This window comes from Malania oleifera, chromosome 2 (genome assembly GCF_029873635.1).
Source record: "Malania oleifera isolate guangnan ecotype guangnan chromosome 2, ASM2987363v1, whole genome shotgun sequence".
In the NCBI taxonomy this organism is placed as follows: Eukaryota; Viridiplantae; Streptophyta; class Magnoliopsida; order Santalales; family Ximeniaceae; genus Malania; species Malania oleifera.
Window position 1 is genome coordinate 54,429,702 of NC_080418.1, and position 25,327 is coordinate 54,455,028.

A 25,327-nucleotide genomic window follows, 5' to 3' on the forward strand; every position below is an offset into this window, starting at 1 on the left:
CATCCTTACGGTCCCCTCTTTCTTCTTTACAAATAATACCGGCACTCCCCAAGGCGACACACTAGGTCGAATAAACCCCTTATCCAACAACTCCTATAACTGCTCCTACAATTCTTTCAGCTCTACCGGAGCCATTCTATATGGCACCTTCGAAATCGATGCTGTCCTCGGTACACAATCAATAGAAAATTCTATCTCATGATCTAAAGGTAGTCCCGACAAATCCACGAAAAACACGTCAAGAAAATCCCTCATCATCGGAATCTCCTCTAATCTTAACTCTCCTTCTAACGCCTCCTTTACACAGGCCATAAAACCTTGACAACCTTATTTCAATAATTTCCTCGTCTGAAAGGCGGATAGAAACTGCGATGGAGCACGCACACGAAACCCCACAAATTTATAATCCTGTTCCCCTAGAGGTCTGAACACCACCTCCCTCTAGTGACAATCTATATTGGCATAATAAGCAATTAGCTATTTTATCCCTAAAATCACCTCAAATCCATGCATGTCCAACACCACCAGGTTAGCTGGCAAAAACCTCCCTTGAATACAAACTGGGCAGATTTCTATCACCTTTTCACAAATCCCCACAGTCCTTATCGGTGTAGCTATCGACAAACTAACCCCCAACTATTGAGTTTCGAACTTACATATTATAACAAATTCTTGCGCAATGAAAGAATGGGTCGCCCCTAAATCAAACAGTGCAGTAGCTTTAGATAACATTATTGAAACGGTACCTGTGACGACATCCCCGACTGCCTCCACATCACCGGGTGTTAATGCATACACTCACATTAGAGCTACATTTCTCTTCTATCCGCCACGAGGTGCCTGGTGACCTCCTCTGTACGATCTCTGAATAGGCACTGTTACTAGCAGTGCACGACAATCCCTAGCCATATGTCCTAGCTAATAACACCATTAGCAGACTGTCTTCCTGAGCTGAAATTCTCCTAGGTGTCTCCTATAACATGTGGGGCAAGGAGGGGGCGCCTATCCACCCTGTCCTGATTGATCACCACCCCCTGGTCTCCGTCCTCCTCTGCTGTCATGCCTCCTCCAAGGTCCTCGACTGGACCCAGCCTGAAACTCTGAATGTACGGACCTCTTCCCCTGACTTTGCACTGCAACACCTCTTTATATACCACTCTCTATCACTACAGCCCTGTCCACAACCTCTGCAAATGTTTGCGCCGGGAACCAATGACCTGCTCAAACAGATTTTGTCTCAAACCCTCTTCGAACTTTCTAGCTTTCTTTTCTTCATCCGGTGCTAAGTGTGGGGCAAACGGGGAGAGCTCCATAAACCGGGTTGCATACTGTGATACTATCATCTGCCCATGAGTGAGATGTAGGAACTCTGCTACCTTTGTGCTCCGATTGGTAATAGGGAAATACCGTTCAAAAAACAAATCCCTTAATCGGCTCCACATCATCAATACAGAGTCCAGTCTCTGCTCCTTAATCAACCTTGTTGATTTCCACCAAAGTTTTGCCTCCCGGTTAGTTTGAATGTCGCAAATAATAAATTTTGTTCATTTGTACATGGAAGTACTGCTAGCATGTCCTCAATGTCCTAGACCCAATTTTCAGCCACTAATGGGTTCGCTCCTCTAGAAAATGACAGAGGTCTCATCCACGTAAACTGCTCGATCATGCAACTACGCTTCCCGGAGCTTCTGGCGATCTCAACCATTACCTGCTAGGTGACGCTGCGCAATGCCGCATCAGAATCTCTACCCCCCCCCCCCCCCATACTGGAAGGTCCTACTCTATCACCCCCAATATTTGTATCATTGTTTCATAGGTCCATCCTGAAAAAGAAACAGCCAGCCTCAAAATTCCATCACTATCACACAATTAATATATTCATCAAACTATAATTCACAAAATATTTTTCTAAAATCATTTATCTTATCACCCTCAGTTCCCACTTAGGATTCGGTCCTACCACCCAAGAACAAGATCTAGCGATAGTATCTATGGTTTTCTTGGAATTGTCACCCCAAGAAAAACACAGAAACAACCAAGGAACTCCTACGACCAGGTTGCAAGATAGAATCCTAAATCTCTAATCTTATTTTCTAATAATCTCATACTCATTCCTCATTCCATCCACTTTTTATTTTCTCAAAATCCATTCATATACTCTGATATTGTATTCCGCTGTTTACTAAAGTCTACAGAACCTAGCAACCTAAACTCTAATACCAAACTGTAACGCCCCGATCTTTCATACCATTTTTTTTACATCATATTTATCAAATCGGCCACGTCACCACCCTGATATCATACACATAACCTGGCCCGCTTTGGGTATCGGGTATACCAGTCATATCATATTCCAAATACCTAACAGAAAAAGTCACAACACATATATATATATATATATATATATATATATATATATACACCACAACGAATACACATACTAGAGTATCATCTCGACACCGTATATATACGCATATTTACATAACCCAAACAAATCATCCGCTAAAAACAACAAAAACCTAGGAAGACATACATCCCTAGATCAAACACTCACCTTGTATCACAGGGCTCCTACTCCACTCTACCTCAGAGCTCTATCACTAGGCCGATCACAGTTTCCTAAAATATTTAATACTTGGGTGAGACACATCTCTGTAAGACGGAATAAGTTATTCACAGTGTGTGGCAGTATGGGTGTGATTATAACAATATATAGTCTCTATCAAATCATAAAACATCCAAGAAAACAACTAGTACGTGCATATACTCATGTAAATATAAAACACAATTCTTATAAACTTTTAAAGCCATTCCCATTTTTATTCCTTTCCCCTTTTTGTATCTACCTTTCATTTTCTTCTTTTCGTTATTTTTACATATATCGTCTACTCAGCCCATGAGTATCCTCGGCAACCATAATCATGCCGTGTCTGTAACTCATGGCCATTACCATTCCACTATCCAGCCCATGGGTATCCTCTGTAACCATTTCATGTTGTGTCTGTAACCCATGGCTGCCCTGAGGATTTTTTTCCACATCATGCTTCCCCTATGGTCAGGGTTAGGCGACCTAAAGGTTGGATCTAACCGCGGTTGGCTGGTCCAGTTAGATCAAATAATACCATATACCTACCTATAGTAACGAATGGCTTGCCACATACCCTAGTCCGGAATCCAGGGGCCAATACACAACCCTACTCTGACCCATTCGTATTGCCATGCCACACATTCCACGAGCCTATGTGGTTGTCCTTTTCATCCACTAGTATCAGTACCGTGCTCAATATCATAACCCATCGATGGGATTTACATATACATCCATCAGGGCTTACAATTCCACTATTCCATTCTTCTCATATTAGCATTGCTCATTTCTAGTATTCATATTTCCATACATATATACCCATTGCAGTTGTTACGCTGCAATGTTCCCAGTATCCACTTTCATCATTCATAAATTAATTCTCATATTCCAGTATTCATATTACAGAATTTCCTATTGCAATAATTTCCATATTCATATTTCAAACTCATATATTCAATGTTCACATTCAATATTCCCAGTAGATTTTTCTCATTTTCTACTGTTTCATTCACAACATCTCAATTTCATAGTTCATCCCATAATAATATGAACATTTATATATATATATATATATATATATATATATATATATTAAAACATATCATATTTCACGTGTTTCACCATTTTTGAAATACGTATATCAACGTCTCATATTTCCCATTTCATAAAAGTCATTTCTATATCTCAATTTCCACATTTTTGACATTTACTTAATACATTATACATTTCATCATTTTCTAAAAATCACATGCCACACAATTTCTCAACCATTCATATCATAATAATAATAATTTCAAAGGAAAAATACCATAATTCATCCCACATATTTTTCAACCAGTATTTCACAAAATACCTGCTATAACTTATTCCCTTTTCCTAACTTACTGAGATGCTGACAAACAACCTACAATACACACTCCTTAGCGTTCCTAGCTCAAAAGCCTGAAATTTACATTTACTCCAAATTATTCAACAAAACCTCAAAATAATCTTCATAAAACACTTCCTAGGTCCCTAATACTACAAATAATCCTCAAACTCTAAAATACTCAGCTTACTCAAGTTTTGGGATGGTGCATCAAAACTCCAAACTAAAATTTTGCTCTAGTAAGGTTGTAGAGAATTGTCCCACAAACACCGTGGCGGTTCCTGATCGCCAAACGGACAAAAAATGGGGCCGAAATCAAAGAAAGAGTGGAACCACCGTTTTTGGAGAGAGAATGAGAGAAAAAACGAATTTCTCTCAAAAAATCCTAGTTCTCGACTATTTATAACTGGTTATCCACGTGGCCTCGACGACGAAATTTAGACCTTGAAGACAGCCTCTCGGCATCTCTTCGTCAATGAGACACCTATCTCTGTTGATGAGTTGTGTGAGGCTATTCGTCGACGAGACCCTACTAAAGCCTCTTCAAATTCTCTTTTCCTCTCATTTCCTTATTATTTTAATTACTATTATTTTCTAGGTCTCTACAATCACTTCGAATGATTTTTATGGTGGTGGAAAATTGATTTTCGATAAGGTGGATGAAGGATTGCAAAAGAGAGCATGTGTCAGATATTTGGTGCATTAAGTAAACCCAGGTGCACCGAGTATAGTCATCAACTATAGTGAGAAAATAGTGTGCACCAGTAGTGGAAGGGACACAATGGCTCCCCCAAATGTTAACATGCAGCAAGTCAAAAGGTTTAAGAGACGAAATGGAATTAGATGGAAAAGGTTCACAAGTTTGTTTTACCAATGGACGAATTAAACATGAATCCGAATTGAAACTACAAATTTCTAGGAATTTATTAAAAAGGAAAAACAAATTTTTATTTGACAAATGCCCTAAGCAATGGTGCCAAAGTTGGGAAGTGGATTTGGATGTAGCTACCTTGCAATAAGCATTCCTGGTGTTGGTGAATTGGCGTAAGTCGTCTCACTCAGTTCTCATCTCAATCATCTTCATCGAGCATAGGTCCTAAATGAAATAAAAATCAAAAGAAAAGGTGATGAGACTGTGATGAATTTTGCATAATTTACAGATAGAAATTAAGTTGAAATGAAAAGTCGGAACGCAAAAGATATGGTCTAAAATAAGAATAAAAAGATAAATGAAATGATCTAATATGAATGACAATATCATGAGATTCATTTGGTAATTGAACAATATGATAATGCACTATGATGGATTTGATGAGAGCAGCGGGTGAGTAAATTATATCATCGGTTATATCACTATTAAAAATTCATAAGAAATCAAGAAAATAATGATTTAACATTATATACTTGGTATGTCATGATTGACTTGACCGTGATTAGTATGTTTGCATTGAACGTACTTTATATGTTGACCTGACATTGATGATTTGACATTACGTACTTGGTATGCCATCCATTGAACGCATTTAGTACGCCATGATTGACCTGATAATGATGATTTGACATTACCGTTCTTGGTACGCCATGCATTGAGCGCACTTGATACGTTATGGATTGACCTGTTAATGATGATTTGATATTACGTACTTGGTACCCATGGATGGAGTGATGAGAATGACCATGATAGATGACCCCCCTTGTTTTTTCTTCAAACAGCAAGTGGTTATGTGCTGTACACCACCACCTCTGTCGAATAAGTGATCCCCTCCACTTTCAGCATTATAATGGAGATGCCGGATAAGAGCGCGGCGACGTCTTCCTGTTGCACGATCTGGATCCCGACGGTAACCAAACTTATACGTGACGATGGGGACGAGGGATCGTGAATGAATCCGCCTGGTGCTGCAGCGGTAGGTGTATGCAAGGCCAGGTTTGCGGCAGGGTTCGTGGTGACGGTGGCGTCAAATCCTGTGGAGTTGATGGTGATGGTCGCCGACGGAATTTTGTGGATGAGAAAAAAAAATCTCTGCAAACTGTTCGCAGAAGCTGTGGAGGATTAGATCGTGAGATTGAAGGGGATTTTCGTGGGAACTGCTCTGATACCATGATAAAATTGGAGCAGAAGCGAAAGGAGCGAAAAGGAAAAATTAAATACAGGAAAGAATAAGATTTTATTTCTTTCTAATTTCGATTGTACATCTCCTATTTATACAAAGAACTGGGGAACACTTTTACCTGGTTTCAGCTTACGCGTTTTTGTTCCTTGATTCAACATTTTTCAACGTTTGGGTTCCTTGATTTCTGCCGTAAGGTACGGCATTCCTCAACAGTTTGTGATAAAAATCAGAGCCAAAGGAAGTAATCTTAAAAAAAAAGAAGAAGAAGAAGAAGAAGAAAGACAAGAAAGAATTGGAGACCTGAAAGGGATCATGACCTGCTTTATGATCAGTTTATTTTCAGTTCTCTCCATTTTTCCGAGTGTTTGCTTTGCCCAAACTGCTGTTACAATCATTGGAAGTACTTCAGTGTCAATGGCTAGCTCAATATTCTACCTTAATTCCAGCTCTCCATCAATATGGTATAACAATGAGTTCATCAATATGTCTAGGACTTATGATGACAACTCAATGGTAAGAGTGAGCCTCCTCTCAAGACGGAAGTCTGTTGGTTTTGTTTGTGGATTTTACTGCATTGATCCCTGCAACTCCTACTTATTCTCAATTGTTGCTGAAGGGGGTGGCTCCAATTTAGTTTGGTCGGCGAATAGAGACTATCGACTACAAGAGAATGCTACTTTACAACTTACAGGAGATGGCGATCTAGTACTACTAGATTTCGATGGCACCAAGGTGTGGTCAACGAATACATCGGGAAAGTCTGTGCAAGGAATGAATCTTACTGAATCAGGAAATTTGGTTCTCTTTGATGAAAGGGGAGCCATTGTTTGGCAGTCTTTTGACCACCCAACTGATACGTTGCTCACTGGACAGCGTTTATATGAGGGTCAAAAGCTCAATGCAGGCTCCTCCAGGTCCAACTGGAGCAGTGGCCTGTACTATGCCACACTAATGCCCATCATTGGCTTTGCTGCATTCACTGAAGTCAGTCATGGCCAATCACAAATGTATTATCAGTTAGTGCCGAATAAAAGCTTGAAAGGCAGTGAAAAGCCAAATTATGCAGAATTTACATTTAGAGGATTGCTTGTGAACTTAGGAAGATTTCAAACTTTGTCTGGACCAAAAGTCCTTCAATTTCCCTTCGACTCTATCATTTATATGAAACTTGATATTGATGGGCACGTAAGGATATATCAGCACATGGATTCAAATGGAATGAGGGTAATTGTTGATCTAGTTGAACAGGACCTAGGTGAATGTCAGTACCCTCGCAGATGTGGGAATTATGGTCTTTGCAGGGATAAGCAATGCAGCTGCCCTGAAAGCTTGGATGGTGATCAATATTTCAGGCCGATTCAATATCAATTGCCTGATCAGGGTTGCCACAGGATTACACCCTTGTCCTGCTATCCTTCACTTGACGAGCACCGTCTCATTGAAGTGCGTAATGCTACCTACTTCAATGTCATTGATTTGGATGCTGCAATTCCCAAGATCAAAGATTTAGAAGCCTGCAGAAAAGCATGCCTTGAGAACTGTTCCTGTCTTGGGGCCTTCTTCAAGTATGAGAAGAATGCAACAGATGGATATTGTTACATGCCATCTGATATCTTGTCCATGAGAGATGGGAAAATTCCGAACTACAATTTCACTTCAGCAACATTCATCAAGGTACAGATTCCTTATGTTGCACCAAGCCCTGCACAAGATATTTTACTACCATCACCACCTTCAGGCAATAAAATAAATTTGGTGGCAATAATAGCAGGGTCTTCTTGTGCTGTTGTTATCATTATTTGTCTTGCAAATAGGTTACTAGGGACATTGCAGAAGAGGAACAAAAGGGATGTGCTGGACAATTACAAGCAAGTCCCTGGAATGCCAAAGAGGTTTTCATATGAAGATCTACGCATTGCAACGGAGAATTTCAAGGAAAAACTTGGTAGCGGAGGATTTGGGTCTGTGTTCAAAGGAGAGCTAGGAGATGGCACAAGGATTGCAGTCAAGCGATTAGATGAAATGGGCCAAGGAATGAGAGAGTTCTTAGCAGAAGTTGAGACGATAGGAAGCATACACCATTTTAATCTTGTCCGGTTGATCGGATTTTGTGCAGAGAAGTCTTGCAGGCTTTTAGTGTATGAATACATGTGTAATGGTTCATTGGATAACTGGATTTTCTGCAATGACCAGAAACCATGTTTGGATTGGCAAATGAGGAAGAAGATTATTCTAGACATCGCCAAAGGGCTGGCTTATCTACACGAAGAGTGCCGACAAAGAATAGCTCATCTTGATATAAAGCCACAAAACATTCTCTTGGATGAAAATTTCAATGCCAAGGTATCTGATTTTGGGTTGTCTAGGCTAATGGACAGGGGTGAGAGCCAAGTCCAGACCAATATGAGGGGAACACCAGGGTATCTTGCTCCAGAGTGGTGTCAACTAAGAATCACAGTGAAAGTGGACGTCTATAGCTTTGGAATTGTTCTCCTTGAGGTGGTCTGTGGAAGAAGAAATTTGGATCGATCTCGGTCTGAATCTGACAATCATTTATTGGGACTGCTGCAGAAAAAAGTCGAGGAGAACCAGCTTATAGATATCGTGGAGAATTTGGATGAAGAACTGCAAAGTCATAAAGAAGAAATCTTGAGGATGATAAGGATTGGAGCTTGGTGTTTACAGGACGATCATGCAAGAAGGCCTCTTATGTCGACGGTAGTGAAGGTTTTGGATGGAGTAATGGAGGTAGATCCAAACATCATATACAAGTTTAGCCATGCAATGCCAACTCCTCCTGTTTCCAATGACCATGCTCTCACAGTACCACAAGCATCTGTTCTTTCTGCCCCTAGATGAAAGCGTGATTTCTTTGTTGAGAAAATTAGTAATTTGCATAATTTGCATGTTTGATGGTCAGTGAACTTTTCTTTTTTACCTAGTCCATATTAGTTTGTTTTGAACGGTGGGTAGTGCCTATTTTCATGTTATTATCAGTTATGTATTAACCTTTATATAGGCTGTTTGTTGATTAATGAAGTACTGCAGAAAACATACATCCTCTGCTTTCTCTACTGCTATTGTGTAAAGTCTTCCATCTTGCAAATTTTTGTTTGCAACAGTGGTATTAGACTGGATTTTGAGGAGTAAAAAGTTCAATTGATGGCTTTCGAAAGTTTTGTAAAGCCGAACATTCCGCGCTTTGATGGTCACTATGACCCTTGGAGCATGCTCATGGAGAACTTCTTGGAGTTTTTTCTTATTTTAATTTTATTATTTACTAAAATATTAATAATACTTTGTTTAGAAAAAAGTTCTTTGGTAATCTTGCTAGACCATCCTGCTGAGACTCAAATTGCGAGAGAATTCATGTGTGATGCTTGGCGGCCAAATCTTGCAAATGATCCTGCGAGATTTGCATTGCATGGAGATTTGGCAGGGGCAGGGCAGACCATTGATCTCAGCAGCACCGCCTTTGAAAGCCGCCTAAGGCCAGCTGCCTTCGTCACAAGCGTCCGTCTCTCTCTCTCTCTTGCGCGCCCCCCGGGGGGGGGGGGGGCGCCGCGAGGATTGTGGCCTACATTCAAAGCCGCCATCACCTATTCTTTTGGTTGCCACGGCCGGCCGTGCTGGGCTAGTCGCGGCCACCACCGCCAGCTGCTGGCTCCATCACCTATCATGGCCACCATCGCGATTCTCGCAACCATCATCGCCTACTCTCCCGCACAAGTATGCCCTCTTCTCCTTGTTCTAATTTTTCCTCTTCTAATTTCTGCTTCTTCTTCTTTAAATTTCTCTTCTAATTCTTCTGATTTTTTGCTTTCAAACTCGATTTGATTTCCAAACCCTAAACAGATTTTGACCGCAAAATGATCTTACACTGAATTAGTTTTCAAACCCAAAATCAATTTTCAGCTACAAACCAAATGTTAGATCCATTATTATTATTATTATTATTATACCATAACATTTACAGCAGCTAGCCCAAATTGTATTCACAAAATGACTCATGTGATTCAACCAAAATGATTTTATGTTTTGATCCCATAAATCTGAACACCTAGAATTCAACTAGAAATTTTTCACAAACCTACTCCCAAACTATTTTTAGTCATTGAAATCAGTTTTGCAAAAAAAATTCTCAATATGGTACTCAATTTCTATCTAACAAAGCCTTTTCAATTGCAGGGGAAGTGTTTTAGGCTATATTGGAAACATTCAATCAAGTGTGCAGCAAACTGAATATATGATTGCAGAGGTGATACTTCTTCAGCTGCTGTAAATGGATTTTTCCTCTGAAATTTAGCAACCTCCTTACTGAGCCTCCATTTTGATCTCCTTAAAACCAATTATGTAGTCCAGTTTCTTCCTCTTTCTAACTCTCAGCTGTTTCTTAATTCTTGGCAGATCAATGGTCTCCCCTACCCCTGCCAAATTTCCATGCCTGAGCCAGAGATATACATTGATGAAATCACTTTATTTTTTTGCTCTGTTTTTAGTTGCAGAGTTTAGACGTGGCCGTCTCAGTCGCCGTTGCCGTTGCCGTTGCCGCTGCCACCGTCTTCTCCGACGTTGGAGACAGATGACCATTTCCAGCTCAGTGAGACGTTCGGATCCTACCTCTCCAATGCTTACATCTGCCATCAAATTGCCGCAGATCTGCAAATCTGAGAGCTCATCTTCTCCAATTTGTGCCAGCAACAAACTAAATGTGTGTGGAGGTAGAAAAACACGGCCATGCAAATGTCCATACAAATCTCGCAGCACACGAGTACCCCTGACTATTTAAATCTCGCAGGACCATCTGCGAGATTACGTGAGTGGAATTTTTTTTCCCAAACAAACTATTATTTAATATTTTATTAAATAATAAAATTAAAATGGAAAAAAACTTGAACTTCTTGTGGTCGAAAGAATATTGGAGGGTTGTTGTTTCTGGGAATTTGGCTGCCTTCTTGGGCACTAAAACAATAAATAAATAAATAAATAATCCTCATACTTCCCCCAAATCCTGTCTGCTAGCACACCTGCACGGAGAACACAGTGCAGCTCGCCTGCAAAAAGACAAAAATAGCCATTAGAGTAAGTGCCTATAAATTGAGGCATGGCCACAGACAGAACACAGCCAAGAGAGGACTCAAAAGAGAGGAGAGCGCTGGATGGAGCGCAGGAAGTAGCAATAAATAAATAAATAAAGAGCTGAGCAAGGAGGAGGAGGAGGTTATCAGAGAGTACCCAGGGAGAATACTGAGAGATATAATAGTAGCCATATAGTCAGAGAGATCAGCTCGGCCACCTGAAGCAGCAATATAGTCATAGAGTGATCCTGGGCAATCTCAGAAGACAGAGTAATTGGGAGCAAAGAAGCAGCATCCAATCATAGCCGGAGCAAAGCAAAGCAAATCAAATCAAAACATCATAGCCGGAGCAGAGCAAATCAAATTAATCTACCTACGGCAGTATCATTACAAAAGGGTATTCTCTGCGAAGAGTTAGAAGACAACAGGTAGGTATTACTATTCTCCCTTTTTTGAATTATTCATAATTATTTTCTGTGATTTATTCATTAATCGTTCCCAAAAAAAAAAATGGAAACAATAGCCCTCTCAAATTAGTCAGATCCGACGCATGGCTTGACCCGTCCCAAGGCCCAGGTACACCTGGACCTGAGTCCCTGGACCCAGTCCACTATTAAAAGAATCCCAGGCCCAGGTTAAATTCTGAAAGCTAAAGGCCTAAGATGGAAAGCTGGCCCAAATAAAAAATAAATAAATAGGGCCCCTTTTCAACAGCTTATTATTTTCAAAAGGAAAGCCCTGGGCCCGAATTTTTTAAAAACCACATAAAAAAAAAATATAACCGGTCTTGGCCCATATAAAAAAAAAAAAAAAAAAATACAGGAGCCCATTATTCTAAAATCAATTAAATCAAAACTCACTGAGTTAGGCGAGTCAACTCACCATAAAAAACAGTACTCAATGAGTTGACTCATTCTGAACCAACTCATAATCCCTAGGTTCAATCGCCTTGCACCATATTCCCCACAAACTCACCAAAACAGACCAAAGTGATCTGTTCAAATCAAATGCAAACAAAGTAGATTAAAAAAAAAATAGAAAAAGGGAACTTATCTTGAATTTCCGATTTGGGGATTTTTTATCCTCCAACCTGCAAAATAAAACATAAACCAAATTAGAAATATCCAAAAAAAACAAAAAAAGTAGTTGACAAATAAAAGAAACAATAAAAAAGATAGATCAGGAAAAAAAAAAAGAAATTAGATTGGAGAGGGAAATAAGATAAAAAGAAGAATAGAAAGGAAGAGAATAAGAACAAATAACAGAAATAAAAAATACTAATAATAATAAAAAGAACAACATAATAAAAATCGGAGTAGATCCGAAGAGGGTCGGGTAAGCAGAAGAGCAAGGACGATGGTGAAGCTACGTCAACGTCCGGAATGGTAAGATCATACCTAGCTAAGAGATTTCCGTTATCGTTTACCGGAAGACGATCACGACTTCGGACGAAGGCTGCGGCGTCGGAGCTGGGATCCGGAGCATCGACGGCGGCGGTGGTGACGCACCCAACGACGGAGAGAGAGAGAGAGCGGTGAGTTTGAGAAAGTGAGAAAGACCTGCTGAGATGAGAAGAAAGAGAGAGATTGAGGAAGAAGAGAACGGAGAGATTGGGAGAGTAGAGAGATTGAGAGAGAGAGTGGTCTGTCAGTGGAGTGAGTGAAAAGGAAAAAAAATGATTTTTTTTATATATTAAATTGATTGTGAAAGAGTGGAGAGATTGAGAATGAGAGAGCGGAGCGAAAAAGAGAACATGTCAATACTTTTTTTTTATCTTTAACTATATATATATATATATATATATTGTTGTAAATGAAAAAAAAAAATTGAACTCGTAAAAATTAAAATAGTTAATTTTTGAGGAACTAAATATTACTAATCATCTTATATTGGCAAAACATTGGCATCTCAAAGGTTAACCACATAATGAACCATTACCTACCTAAGAGATTTCCGTCATCGTTTCCTGAAAGACGATCACGACTTCGGACGAAGGCTGCAACGTCGGCGCTGGGATCCGGAGCATCAACGGCGGCGGTGGTGACGCACCCAACGAAGAAGAGAGAGAGAGAGAGAGAGAGAGAGAGAGAGAGAGAGAGAGCGATGAGTTTGAGAAAGTGAGAGAAACCTGCTGAGATGAGAAGCAAGAGAGAGATGTAGGAAAAAGAGAATGGAGAGAGTGGGAGAGTAGAGAGAGAGAGAGAGTGGTCTGTTAGTGGAGTGAGTAAAAAGAAAAAAATAATTTTTTTTATATATATTAAATTGATTGTGAAAGAGTGGAGAGATTGAGAATGAGGAAAAAAAAATTGAAGTTATACAAATTGAACAGTTACATTTTCAGGAACTAAATGTTACTAATCATCTTATATAGGCAAAATATTGACATCTCAAAAGTTAATCATATAATGAACCATTATGTGGGCATACCAAAAGTTATACCTATTATCTAAATAGTCATTCACATAAATATACATGTTTTACAATACTTTCCCTTGGATAACTATACACTATGAATATGTCTCGTTAAAACTTTCGCTAAGAAAAACTCTGTGGGACAAAACCTTAATGAAGGAAAAAAAAAAAATACAATATTCATACTTCCTCTAAAAAATACAATCAATTAATAAATGTCATTAAGTTGTCGCATTCCAATGTTATGTACATACTTCTTGAAAATTAAAGTTGACAATGCTTTTGTGAATAGATCTATTGAGTTGTCATTTTAATGAATTTTGCAAATGTCAGCATCTCATTTCTTCAGAAGTTCATGAGTGTAAAAGAAATTTGATGAAATATATTCAGTTCTATCACCTTATGTACCCACTTTTGATTTGTGCAATACATGCTGTATTGTTCTCGTACAATATTGTTGGCGTGTCATTCTCCAATGATAATCCACTTGTCCCTTTAATGTGTTGGATTATAGTTCTTAACCATACACATTCACGACTTGTTTCGTGAAGTACTAATATTTCTGAATGGTTTGAAGAGGTAGCGGTGATCGTTTGTTTTACAGATCGACATGAGATAGCAGTATCACCACATGTAAAGATATAGTCTGTTTGTAATCGAGCTTTCTAAGGATTAGAAAGATATCCAGTATCAGAATATCCTTTCATCTCTGACTTTACTTCCTTTAGGTAAAACAAACTCATATCAGATGTGTCGCGGAGATAACGAATGACATGTTTTACTCTATTCCAATGTCTCTGAGTTGGTGTAGAACTAAACCTTACCATAAAATTTACCACAAAAGTTATATTTGGTCTAGTGCAATTTGCAAGATACAAGAGTGCTCCTATTGCATTAAGATAGGGTACTTCTGGACCAAGGATTTCTTCATCATCTTCTCGAGGACGAAAAAGATCCTTTTTCACATCAAGTGAACGAACAACCATCGGGGAGCTTAATGGATAAAATTTATCCATATAAAATTGTTTCAAGATTTTTTTTATATAATATGATTGATGAATAAGAATTCCACTTATTAAATGTTCAACTTGAAAACCAAGGCAAAATTTTGTCTTCCCAAAATCTTTCATCTCAAATTCTTTCATTAAGCAGTCAGCAGTCATTGAGATCTCTTCTGAAGTTCTTACTATGTTTATGTCATCAATATAAACTGCGACTATACCAAATCTAGAATTTATCTTCTTAATGAGAACACAATGACAAATAAGATTATTTTCATAACCAATTTTCAACAAATATTCACTTAGACGATTGTATCACATTTGTCTAGATTGCTTCAATCCATACAAGGATCTTTGTAATTTAACAGAATACATTTGTCGTTGTTTTGGATTATATGCTTCAGACATTTTAAATCCTTCAGGAATTTTCTCATGGACGTAGTAACAACTCACTTGTATGGCTTATTGGATAATGACATATATATATATATATATATATATATATATATATATATATATATATATATATATCATTATCCAATGAGCCATACAAGTGAGTTGTTACTACGTCCATGAGGCGTATGTCGAGTCCTTTAGAAACCATTAAACTAATCAAAAATCTGAAAGTAACTGCATCCATAACGAGGGGAATAGGTCTCATTATAATCTATACCAGCCCTTTGGGAGAAACCTTGTGCTACAAGACGCGTCTTATATCTTACAATTTTATTCATTTTATTTCTACTTCCAGGCTCAACACTTCCGGTACATAAAATTTGATTCAACCATCCTTATTTTTGCAAAATATAGGTCAGATGAAAAACTTGAGAATTTTTCTAATATGATCTTCTGATTTGAAACTGTAGATGTAATAAAAAGATATTTCATATCTCCTTCATTTTTTTGTTTCAACATGATATCCATTGCGACATATATCTTTAAAACTTAGTAGATTTCTTTGGAATCTACTAGAATTCAACGCATTATCAATATATAATTTTGTCCCATTTGGAAACACAATGTGAACTCTTCCAAAACCTTCTATTACATTTGCAATGCCAGATATTATATTAATATTAATTTCAGCTCATGTTAATTGCAAGAAATATTTTTTAACACGAAGAATTGTGTGAGTTGTGTCACTATCCACCAAACACATGTCATCATCCATTTTATCAAATTTATTTTGTATGATCTAGTAAATGAAAAGTAAAATTTAAGAATTAGGAAAGATAACAAAATATTACCAAGTATATTATATGTAAAACTTTTAATAAAAAAAAAATTATATAAGTTAATTTTTTTTCCAAAATAACATAAATGATTACACGCTTAAATTGCATAATTAAGTGTTTTAATTCATGCATTGAGGCTCATATTTTTTAATAAATACCTAATTATACTCAATATTTTAATATCGTGTCTTATTTATAATATTTGGATTTTATTAAGTAAATTATGAATTTTTGGTTTTTTTTTTATAATTTTCTCGTTTGAGCCCCGATCGAGACAGTTCAAAATTCTGTGAAAAACCGAGAAAATTATCTACAGCTTCCGTGTTTTAAGTTTCGAGAGATATGAGCTTTAAGATGGTCAAAATTACCCTCATTCGCTAGGAGACAGAATAAAAAAGAAAAAGAGAAGCAAAAGAAAAAAAAGAAAAAAAAATATAATACTTACCTTTATGTGAACCGGCCATGCAGCCAAGTTCGGGTCTTGGCTGGTGCATTGGGTAGGGCTGGCCTCCCCCTTCCCCTTTATATTTTTTTTCTCTCTCTCTTTCAACAGGCAGCCCCAACTCCCCTCCCTCGGCTCATCCCTCTCAATCTCTCTTCTCTTCCCTTTTCCCACACTCGGCTCCCTCTTCTTCCCTATCCTCTTTTCTCTCCCTTCTCCTGATTCTCTCCTCCCTCTTCTCCTTTCTCTCCCTCTGTTCTCTTCCCTCCTTCTCTTTCCCTGCCTCCTGCTGCTGCTAGTCGAGTATCCTCCCTTTGCTGCTGCTAAAGCCTTACCTCGAAGCCCCTATTGCTGACTCTCCTTGTTGTCCAAAGCAGCCACAAGCCGAGAGCCCCTGCTGTCAGCCATGCCATCTGCTGCTGTGCTAAAGACCCGAAGTCCCTCACGACCAGCTACCACGGCTGCTGCTGCTGTTCCATCAGCCAGCCCCTTCTGCTTCCTGAACTCCTCTAATGGCCTGCTCTCCCTCCCTCCCTCTCTCTCTCTCTCTCTCTCTCTCTCTCTCTCTCTCTCTCTCTCTCTTCTCTTTTCTTTTGGTTGTCTTTTGTTATTGATATTAAAGATTTGAACACTCGTTAATTTTATTTTTTTTTTGGGTGGAAATTTACTTAAAGTTTTAATTTTAAATTTTTGTTTGGGTGTTAGCATTAAAATATATTTCTTTCCTTTGTTTCTTAATTATCATTCACATTAGATATAATTTTATACTTGAGTAGTTTTTAGTTGATCAAAGTTCGGGTTGGTCTCTTGAAAGAAAAAAATAAAGAATAAAATATCAAAGGAAAAAAATATTTTCTTTATGATTTAAATTTGTTGTCTTTCTTTAGAAATTAAATTATGTTGGGTTTCTTTAAGTCAAGTATAGGTTGAACAAAGTCTGATTTTTTTTATCATGTTTAGTTTATTGTTTAATCGTCAAAGTTTTAAATTTGGTTAAGTTATTGATTGCATTGGAAATTAATTTTTATTTGCATTTGTGTTCGATTGAGTTTATTTTAAAGTTGCATGTTTGAATTGCATAGTAAAGTTTTGATCTTTGAGCTTGTGTCCGATATTTTAAACGTAAGATTTTCGTTTCTCAGTGTTAATTTCATGTGTGTTAGGATAGAATTTAAATTGCATGTTACTTTAATTCATCAAAAGAAAATTTCAACATTCCGAAAAACTCGAATCTGAACTGTGTTTAGTGACTTTTTATTTTCGATTAGAATTACGCAAAATTTGATATTAAACTACATTTCCCGATGAGACGATCTGACATTTAGGCTAAATATTACATGATAGAACTCTTATTCCTTTGGGTAATTTAAAATATGTAGCTGGATGTTTCAATGGCTATTTCTTGAATTTCATATAGATCAAGCTCACTTCAAGAAGAAATCATCAATTGTGAGAAAACATAAGACTATCATAAGTTAAAATGAATTCTTGTGAGCTAAACCCAAAGTGATGTTGTGAGATATTCCTTTAAGCAACTCAAGAGCTTTCAAAGTTTGAAGTATGATCATTTAAAAGCCTCAGTGTTCTATATTATTTTGTTGTTAATATTTGTGGTATAATTGTATTTTTATATTTTTCTCACATAGGCCAAAAGCTTTAAACCTTCACTTAGTTCACCAAGTCTTTAAGAAATTTATATTTAGATGAACAAGAAAAAAAAAATCTAAGAGTTTGTTATTTTATTTAATATATTGTTATTATCTCTACAATCATTTGTAACTCATTGTGGGTAATTTACACAAGTAAGAACAAGTTACCGTGAAGTGTTTTTTTTAATATGAAGTTGTATGCTTCCTAACCAAGTGGGTTGTGTACTTGAGTGAGGACATGTAGTCTCAATTAATTGATGGAGAAAAATTAAGTTATTGCTCCATACCAGTGTAAATTAGTTATGCCTCTTTATATTGCGACTATGTGTTAATCATTCTATTGCAATGTTGTTTTGATTGTTAAAATTTTGATTAAAATTTTAAGAACCAATTCACCCTCCTCCCCTTATTAGGTGCCATATATTGGACCAACATTTTTTATGATTTGATGCACTTATCGTATACCAAATACTCATTGGCAAGAAATGGCTTCATGACTACATCGAAGGTGGAACGTAGAGGATTCATTTATTCTCCCAATATAGGCTCCTTTAAAGCATCATGAGTTTTACTTTGCCAAGTTAGCCTTCTTTGATTAGTATGCAAATAATGGTGACAATTTCCTTGCTTACCCTAACAACAAAACAACAAAACCAAGCCTTAGTCCCACTAAGTGGGGTCGGCTATATGAATCATTTTCCGCCAATTTATGCGATCATGGACCATTTCTTTTGATAGATTCAAAGATATTAAATCCTTACTCACTATCTCCTCCCAAGTTATTTTAGGTCTACCCCCACCCCTTCTACTGCCCCCTATAGTAACTAAGTCACTCTTCCTCACAGGTACACTATAAGGCCTACGTTGCAAGTGTCCATACCATCTGAGTCGTCCTTCCCTTATCTTATCTTCTATAAGAGCTACACCTAACTTACCACGAATATACTCATTCCTTAATTTATCTTTCAATGTTATACCACTCATCCATCTAAGCATTCTCATCTCGGTAACTTTTACTTTTTGGATATTATGTTTCTTCATTACCTAACATTCTGATGTTTGAAGGAAAATAAATGAAGAAAAAATTTGAAGAAATTATGTCCAAGAAATTCCTTTATAGCATGTTTCCTTTTTTAGTTCTTTTCATGGAGAAATTCTAGTAATTAAGCTTCGGGTTTTATATACATGAAAGCCATACAAGAAATGATCGCAGAATTCAGGACAATAAATCAAGAATGAGCACCAACTTCTTAATAACTCAAGGCCCTAACCAATAGGCATCAAATGGAATAGATGATTTTGTGATGCCTAACATACTAAACTCCACAAGTATCCAAATTATCCAAATGTCCATCTAAATATCCAATAGGGCGTATTAAAAATGTGTAACATTTGATTTCTTAAGTTTGTGACTTTAGAGGATTTCAAGAACTGATTACATAATGCATTCTTAAATTTACAAATGGTGGAAGTTCTAGAAATCTATTTATTATCCACATTTGTTTACCTAAACTGAATCACATTCAATATGTATGATAAAATGTCTGGACACAAACCATAATATTTGTATTTACCTTACAAATATACTTGGCCCAGCTCCCACCTCAAGCCCTAATTCATCTTCCCCCAACTCTACAACTTATGTTTCCCCCTCACCCTCCAACCCCCCCTACTGCTCCACCCATCCTCATCCCTCCTCCATCTCCCATCATCACTCGGTCCCAGACTAATTCCTCCTACCCAAAATTATTCTCTGATGGCACCGTACCCTACCCAGCTCATCAATGCCTCCTCACCACAGCTCCCATTCTAGACGACCCCTTGAGCTACACAGTCGCCTCGAAATTTTCCCAATGGTATGAAGCAATGGCTCACGAATTTGATGCTCTAACCTACACTTGTACTTGGTCACTTGTTGCTGGGTTTATCGAACCAAGACCAATGCCGATGGTTCTTTTCAGTGTCGGAAGGCCAGACTTGTTGCCAAAGGCTTCCATCAGCAGCCTGGCCTTGATTGTCATGAAACATTTAGTCCCGTCGTCAAACCTTCCACAATCCGTCTCATTCTTTCTATTGTTGTGCCTCAGCACTAGCCATTATGCCAACTTGACATTGAGAATGCATTCTTACATGGAACTCTCACATATGATGTTTTCATGCAACAACCTTAGGGTTTTATGGATCCTGCTCATCCTACCTATGTCTATAAGCTTCACAAAGCTCTTTATGGTTTGAAGCAGGCTCCAAGGGCTTGGTTTGATCAGCTCAGTTCTTGGTTAAGTGAGTATGGTTTTCAAGTTTCCAAAGCTGATCCCTCCCTTTTCATCTCCAACACCCCGATTGCTACAATTTTTCTGCTTGTCTACGTTGATGATCTTGTCATTACTGCATCAAATTCCTCAACTATTAACACACTAATTGCTGCCATAAGCAAGGCCTTTCCTGTTCGGGATCTTGGAAATTTATCTTTCTTTTTGGGCCTTGATATTGATCACAGTAAGGTTGGACTGTTCATCTCCCAACAAAAATACATCAACAACCTTCTCACCCGCAGCAACATGCTCCAATGCAAACCCATGTCCTCACCTATGGCTGCTTCACTCAAGCTCTCCAAATTTGATTCACTTGATTTTGATAATCCAGTCCTCTATAGAAGTCTCGTTGGAGGTCTCCAATACTTCAACTTCACTCAGCTAGATATCTCTTTTGCAATGAACAAACTTTGTTAGTTCATGCATTCTCTCAAACTTACTTATTGGAGTGTGCTCAAACGTGCCTTACGATATCTCAAGGGCACCATCAATCCTGGACTATTTTTTACCTCTCACTCAGGCCTTGTTCTTCAAGCTTATTCTGATGCCGATTGGGGTGGCTGTTCGGATGATCGTTGATCAACAAGTGGCTTTTGCATTTTTCTTGGGAACCATCTCATCTCATGGAGCTCTAAGAAACAAAAATCCGTTGCTAGATCATCTACTAAGGCTGAATACAAATCCTTGGCATCCTCCACCGCTGAGCTAATTTGGCTCCAATCTCTTCTCAAGGAACTTGGCATATTTTTACCCCAAGCACCTAACCTACACTCTGGTGTGACAATCTTGGTGCTACTTACCTCTGTGCAAATCCTGTGTTTCACTCAAAAACGAAGCATATGGACATTGACTACCATTTTGTTCGGGATCGTGTTGCTGCCAACAGCCTCAGAATTTCTTTTTGTAGCACAAACGATCAACTTGCAGAAATTCTTACCAAGCCACTGCTTTCAGAAAATTCCTTCACTTTACAACGATTCTCAAAGTGGTTGACACCCTTTTGGACTCAAGAGGACATATCAACAGCTATAACAAACCCAGCTAAATTCCAACAGATTATTCCTTTTTTGTTTTGTAACTTTCTGTTTTGTAACCATTTTTTATTCTCTTTTTGTTTCCCTCTGTAAGTGTATCTAAAGAGCTTCGCATATGAATAAAATCACTACTGCACAGCCACTGTTCATTGGCTTCTTTCATCACCCACACGACCAAATTAAATTGGAGTTCATATATGCACACATTGATTGTGTTGAAGTTAATAAATTTTAGATGAGGTAGCTAGGTTTATAATAAACAATATGAGCAAGTGACCATAATATATAGAGGAGTTCTCAAAGATTGTTCAAGTAATAAACTAAATGCTCTTCTCATTAAATTAATATTAAGATTCGAGTAAATTAATATTAAGATTCGAGTATTCAGGGTTTCGATTTTCTATTTGAATACTTTAAGTGGAGAAAGGTAGAGGAAGGAAACCTATTATTCCAATCAATTAATCAAGTGCCCGAAGTATCATGAATACCATTATTTCAAAACAAAAAAAAAATTTATCTAAAAAAATATGCTTTGGAGATCTTAGGGTTTGCTTTCAAATAACTTTTGTAAGAATAATAAAATATAAAATCTTGGAATCAGAATATAGCTTTGAATATCACAAAGATTTAAGATCTTGCTTTCAAATACCTTGACAAAACTAATCCTAAAATATTAATTGAAGTTAGTGCTGATATAATTTTTGATAAGTGAACTGTCTATAGAGGTTTCCGCTTCATTGAAATGCAGACACCCTTATAGCTGGAGGGAGTTAATTTTCTTCATCCTTGTCTCCAGTAGCAACGACAAATCTTTGAGAATGATCAAATAAAGCACATTTCAATCTCAACTTTCATCTTGATGGGTAGATTTGTTCTACTTACCCACCGCCTTATATATTTAATTTTCAATCTCCTCCATATATTCGATCAATTAGTTTCATTATGCGTTGTTAATGTTGTAACCTGTTCTTTTTATTCTTTAAAATAATGAACACTTGATATATCTCTTGTAAGGCTACATAAATAAAAAGTTTATCAGAAAAACTAGATGTGCCTTCAAACTTGTTTATTTCATTTACTGCACGAATTGACAAACCAGCGAAAGGCATCCCATCCTTTTGTGCTAGCTATGGTGAGAATTCGAAAACGGAAACAAATGCAAGGATTACAGTGTATCCTCCCATTAAATCCTACAATCATTTTGAGTCCAACTTAGGCTAGGCATTTGTATGCTACTTAGTGTATGTTTTGCATGCATGCGTGTGTTCATACAAAGTGCGGAAGAGGGAAGTGGGAAACGGAACTTACTGTATGTATTCAATGTTGATTTTTGCATTGGGGTTTTTGCAGATGGCCCCGAATGCATCGTTCGACATGACAAGCGTGGACAGGCATGGATTTTCACAAAAAATTGACCACTTTAACATCTATAGCACCATCTTTGCATGGTTTCTTGCTACCACTTAAGCAGTGCAGGCGGCATCTCTGATCACATGTTGCGCCATTGTCCCACAGGCCTTCACTAACCTTCACAAAGAGGTTACCCGGCCGAATTGATCCTGCTTGTTACCATTGCATAGGGTTGCTTCATTCAGGCAGTTAAGAGTTAGAAAGGCAGGCCAATTTAGTATTTAAGCATTTCACTTTATTTATGTTTACCATGTTAATTAACAGTAGGATGCAAATTAAAGAGAAGTAGGCACCACCCAATTCGTACGTTACACACCCAATTCTATTTTTAATTTTAATAAATTTTAATTTTAATTTCAATTTTGATTTCCATCTAAACACGACCTAACAAATTTGAACTTCAAGACCGGAGATATTTTTAAAATTTCAAGTCGGTCCCAACTTCTCAACTCGGTCTTCTAACATTTTAAACTTGTAAAAGCAGCTCCTCAAAATTCAGAATATATATAAATTAATTAAACAATATTACATGTTAAAATATTATGATATGCATATGCTATTATTTATAATCTTAAAAAATAAAATAAAATAGAGTAAAATATTAACTATTATTATCAATTATAAATATATAATAATAAAATTTAATAATGATATAATATATAAAAAATATAATAATATTGTATACTAAATATACGTAGGCACATATATATATATATATATATATATATATAAATAATATTAATACAATACTATATATAATATAATATTGCATAAATCTAAAAAGTAATATTAGTATTATGACATCAATAACTACAAATATATAATATACTACATATTATAATATAAAATATGTTAAACATTATTGTTAGTATTTGGTTTGTAGGTCCTTGTTTTGTGTTGATTTGATTGGTTTTGTAATTTTATTTTAGCTGATGTTGGTGTTGTTATTTGGGAGGCCTTTAAAGGTTTGTCTTTTGTCCCCCCCTTTAAATATCTTACAATCACGATATTCCTTCGCCAAAAGTGAGAGTTTATCAATAAATAAATGGAGGTCCCGTCCTTTTTTAAAATAGTAATAATAATAATAATAATAATACATAAAAAGTTATAGAATAATATTAAATTATAAAATACTATGATGTAATTGTGGTACGATAACTTATTTATTATATTATTATGTATAACTTATAATAAGATAAAATTAATATTATTAACGTCTTTAATATAAATATATAATAGTAAATTTTCATAATTATATAATAAGAAATAAAAAAAATTATTATTTGCAATAAAATATAATGCTATGGTTGTTGTTTTATTAAATTATTATTTTATATTAAATAATAAATTATGTTATTGTTTTATAATATATGAGATTTTTATTTACATTTAATATATTACATATTAAAATATAATATTTATAAAACATAAGATAATAATAATAATAATAATAATAATAATAATAATAATAAATATGATAAAATATAACAAGCAAAGTATAATCAAGTGCATGAGTATCAAAATGATTTTATTGTAAAATATTATTTATTTTATAACTTAATAAATTATATTATATAACAATTATACTTATAATATTATTATTTCATATTAATTAATTAAATAAATTTTTTATACTATCTAGACTTATTTTCTATTCCTAAGTATATAAATACCGATTATTATGATACATTTCATTTTCAATTCTATTTTTAATTTTAAGAAATTTTAATTTTAATTTTAATTTCCATCTCAACACAACCAAATAAATTTGAACTTGAAGACAGGAGATATTTTTAAAATTTGAAGTCGGTCCCAACTTCTCAACTCCGTCTTCTAACATTTTAAACTCGTAAAAGCAGCTCCTCAGAATTCAGAACCCCCTGCCTCAACGGTTATCACTGGAGAGCAGCCACCCAGAGCGAGAGAGAGAGAGAGATTGAAGAGAGACCCATAACCCTCCAACCTCCCGAAGCACCAGCACTCAGCCAGAGTTGCCATGGGCGACTTCTCCGCCAGCAGCATCCACCGTTCCCGCCTCCACGACTGCCACGGCGACGCACTCATCCGCCATCGCGTCGACTCGCCGCAGTCCGTCTTGGACCCCTTGCTCTCTTCCATGGCCGGCCTCAGCTTCACGCGTCATCCCCTCCAAGATCCGCGTGGCCGCAAGATCACCAAGAAAGGAACGCGTACCGTGGAGGACTCAATTCCCCGTGGCTCCCGGCGCAGTGCGATTGCCTCATCCGATTTTACTCCGCCGGCCCCGATCGTGGTGAAGAGGCGGCGATTCACGACCCTCATCGATGACGATGACTGTGGAATGGACGACGGAGATGCAACGCCTGGGGTCGCAAGAAAGCTTGGGGACCTCCTTGATAAGGTGGCTTCGGAGAGCGCCGGTCCTAAGGAAGAGAGGCAGGAGATGAACTGAAAACGAAGACGAAGTACTTCCTGCGAAAATAATTAGGGTTTCCTCGCGATTATCCACGCTAAGGAGTGGTTGATTCTGTATACGGTCGGTGAATTCTTTTGTCTCGACGAAATTGAAGAGCATCGCATTAGGTTTGTCTGAAAATTCTTTCCCTTCCTCTTCATTTTATCTCATAAAATGTTGTAAAGACACTCTTTGGTTGTCTGTTTCTCGGCGCGCCCAAATTAAGAAGTTTTTTGGATGTTGGGGTAAAAGG

General features: G+C 37.0%; 1 protein-coding gene and 1 long non-coding RNA gene across 2 annotated transcripts; one reads left to right on the forward strand and one right to left on the reverse strand.

Annotated features, from left to right (window-relative positions):
* Positions 1–5,746: 5,746 nt before the first annotated feature.
* On the reverse strand, positions 5,747–12,897 carry LOC131148505 (uncharacterized). The gene is made up of 3 exons (XR_009134996.1): positions 12,543–12,897; positions 11,303–12,235; positions 5,747–11,121 (listed from the first exon to the last, which is right to left on the reverse strand). It is a non-coding gene; the product is annotated as an uncharacterized LOC131148505 (long non-coding RNA).
* An 11,739-nt stretch (positions 12,898–24,636) lies between these two features.
* On the forward strand, positions 24,637–25,071 carry LOC131148195 (uncharacterized). The gene has a single exon (XM_058097929.1). It carries the CDS (start codon positions 24,637–24,639, stop codon positions 25,069–25,071), a length of 435 nt encoding a protein of 144 aa, XP_057953912.1.
* The last annotated feature ends 256 nt before the right edge of the window (positions 25,072–25,327 follow it).

Bases quoted from the DNA above. Each gene is read 5' to 3' on its own strand.
- LOC131148195 (XM_058097929.1), top strand. From the start codon at position 24,637: ATGGGCGACTTCTCCGCCAGCAGCATCCACCGTTCCCGCCTCCACGAC.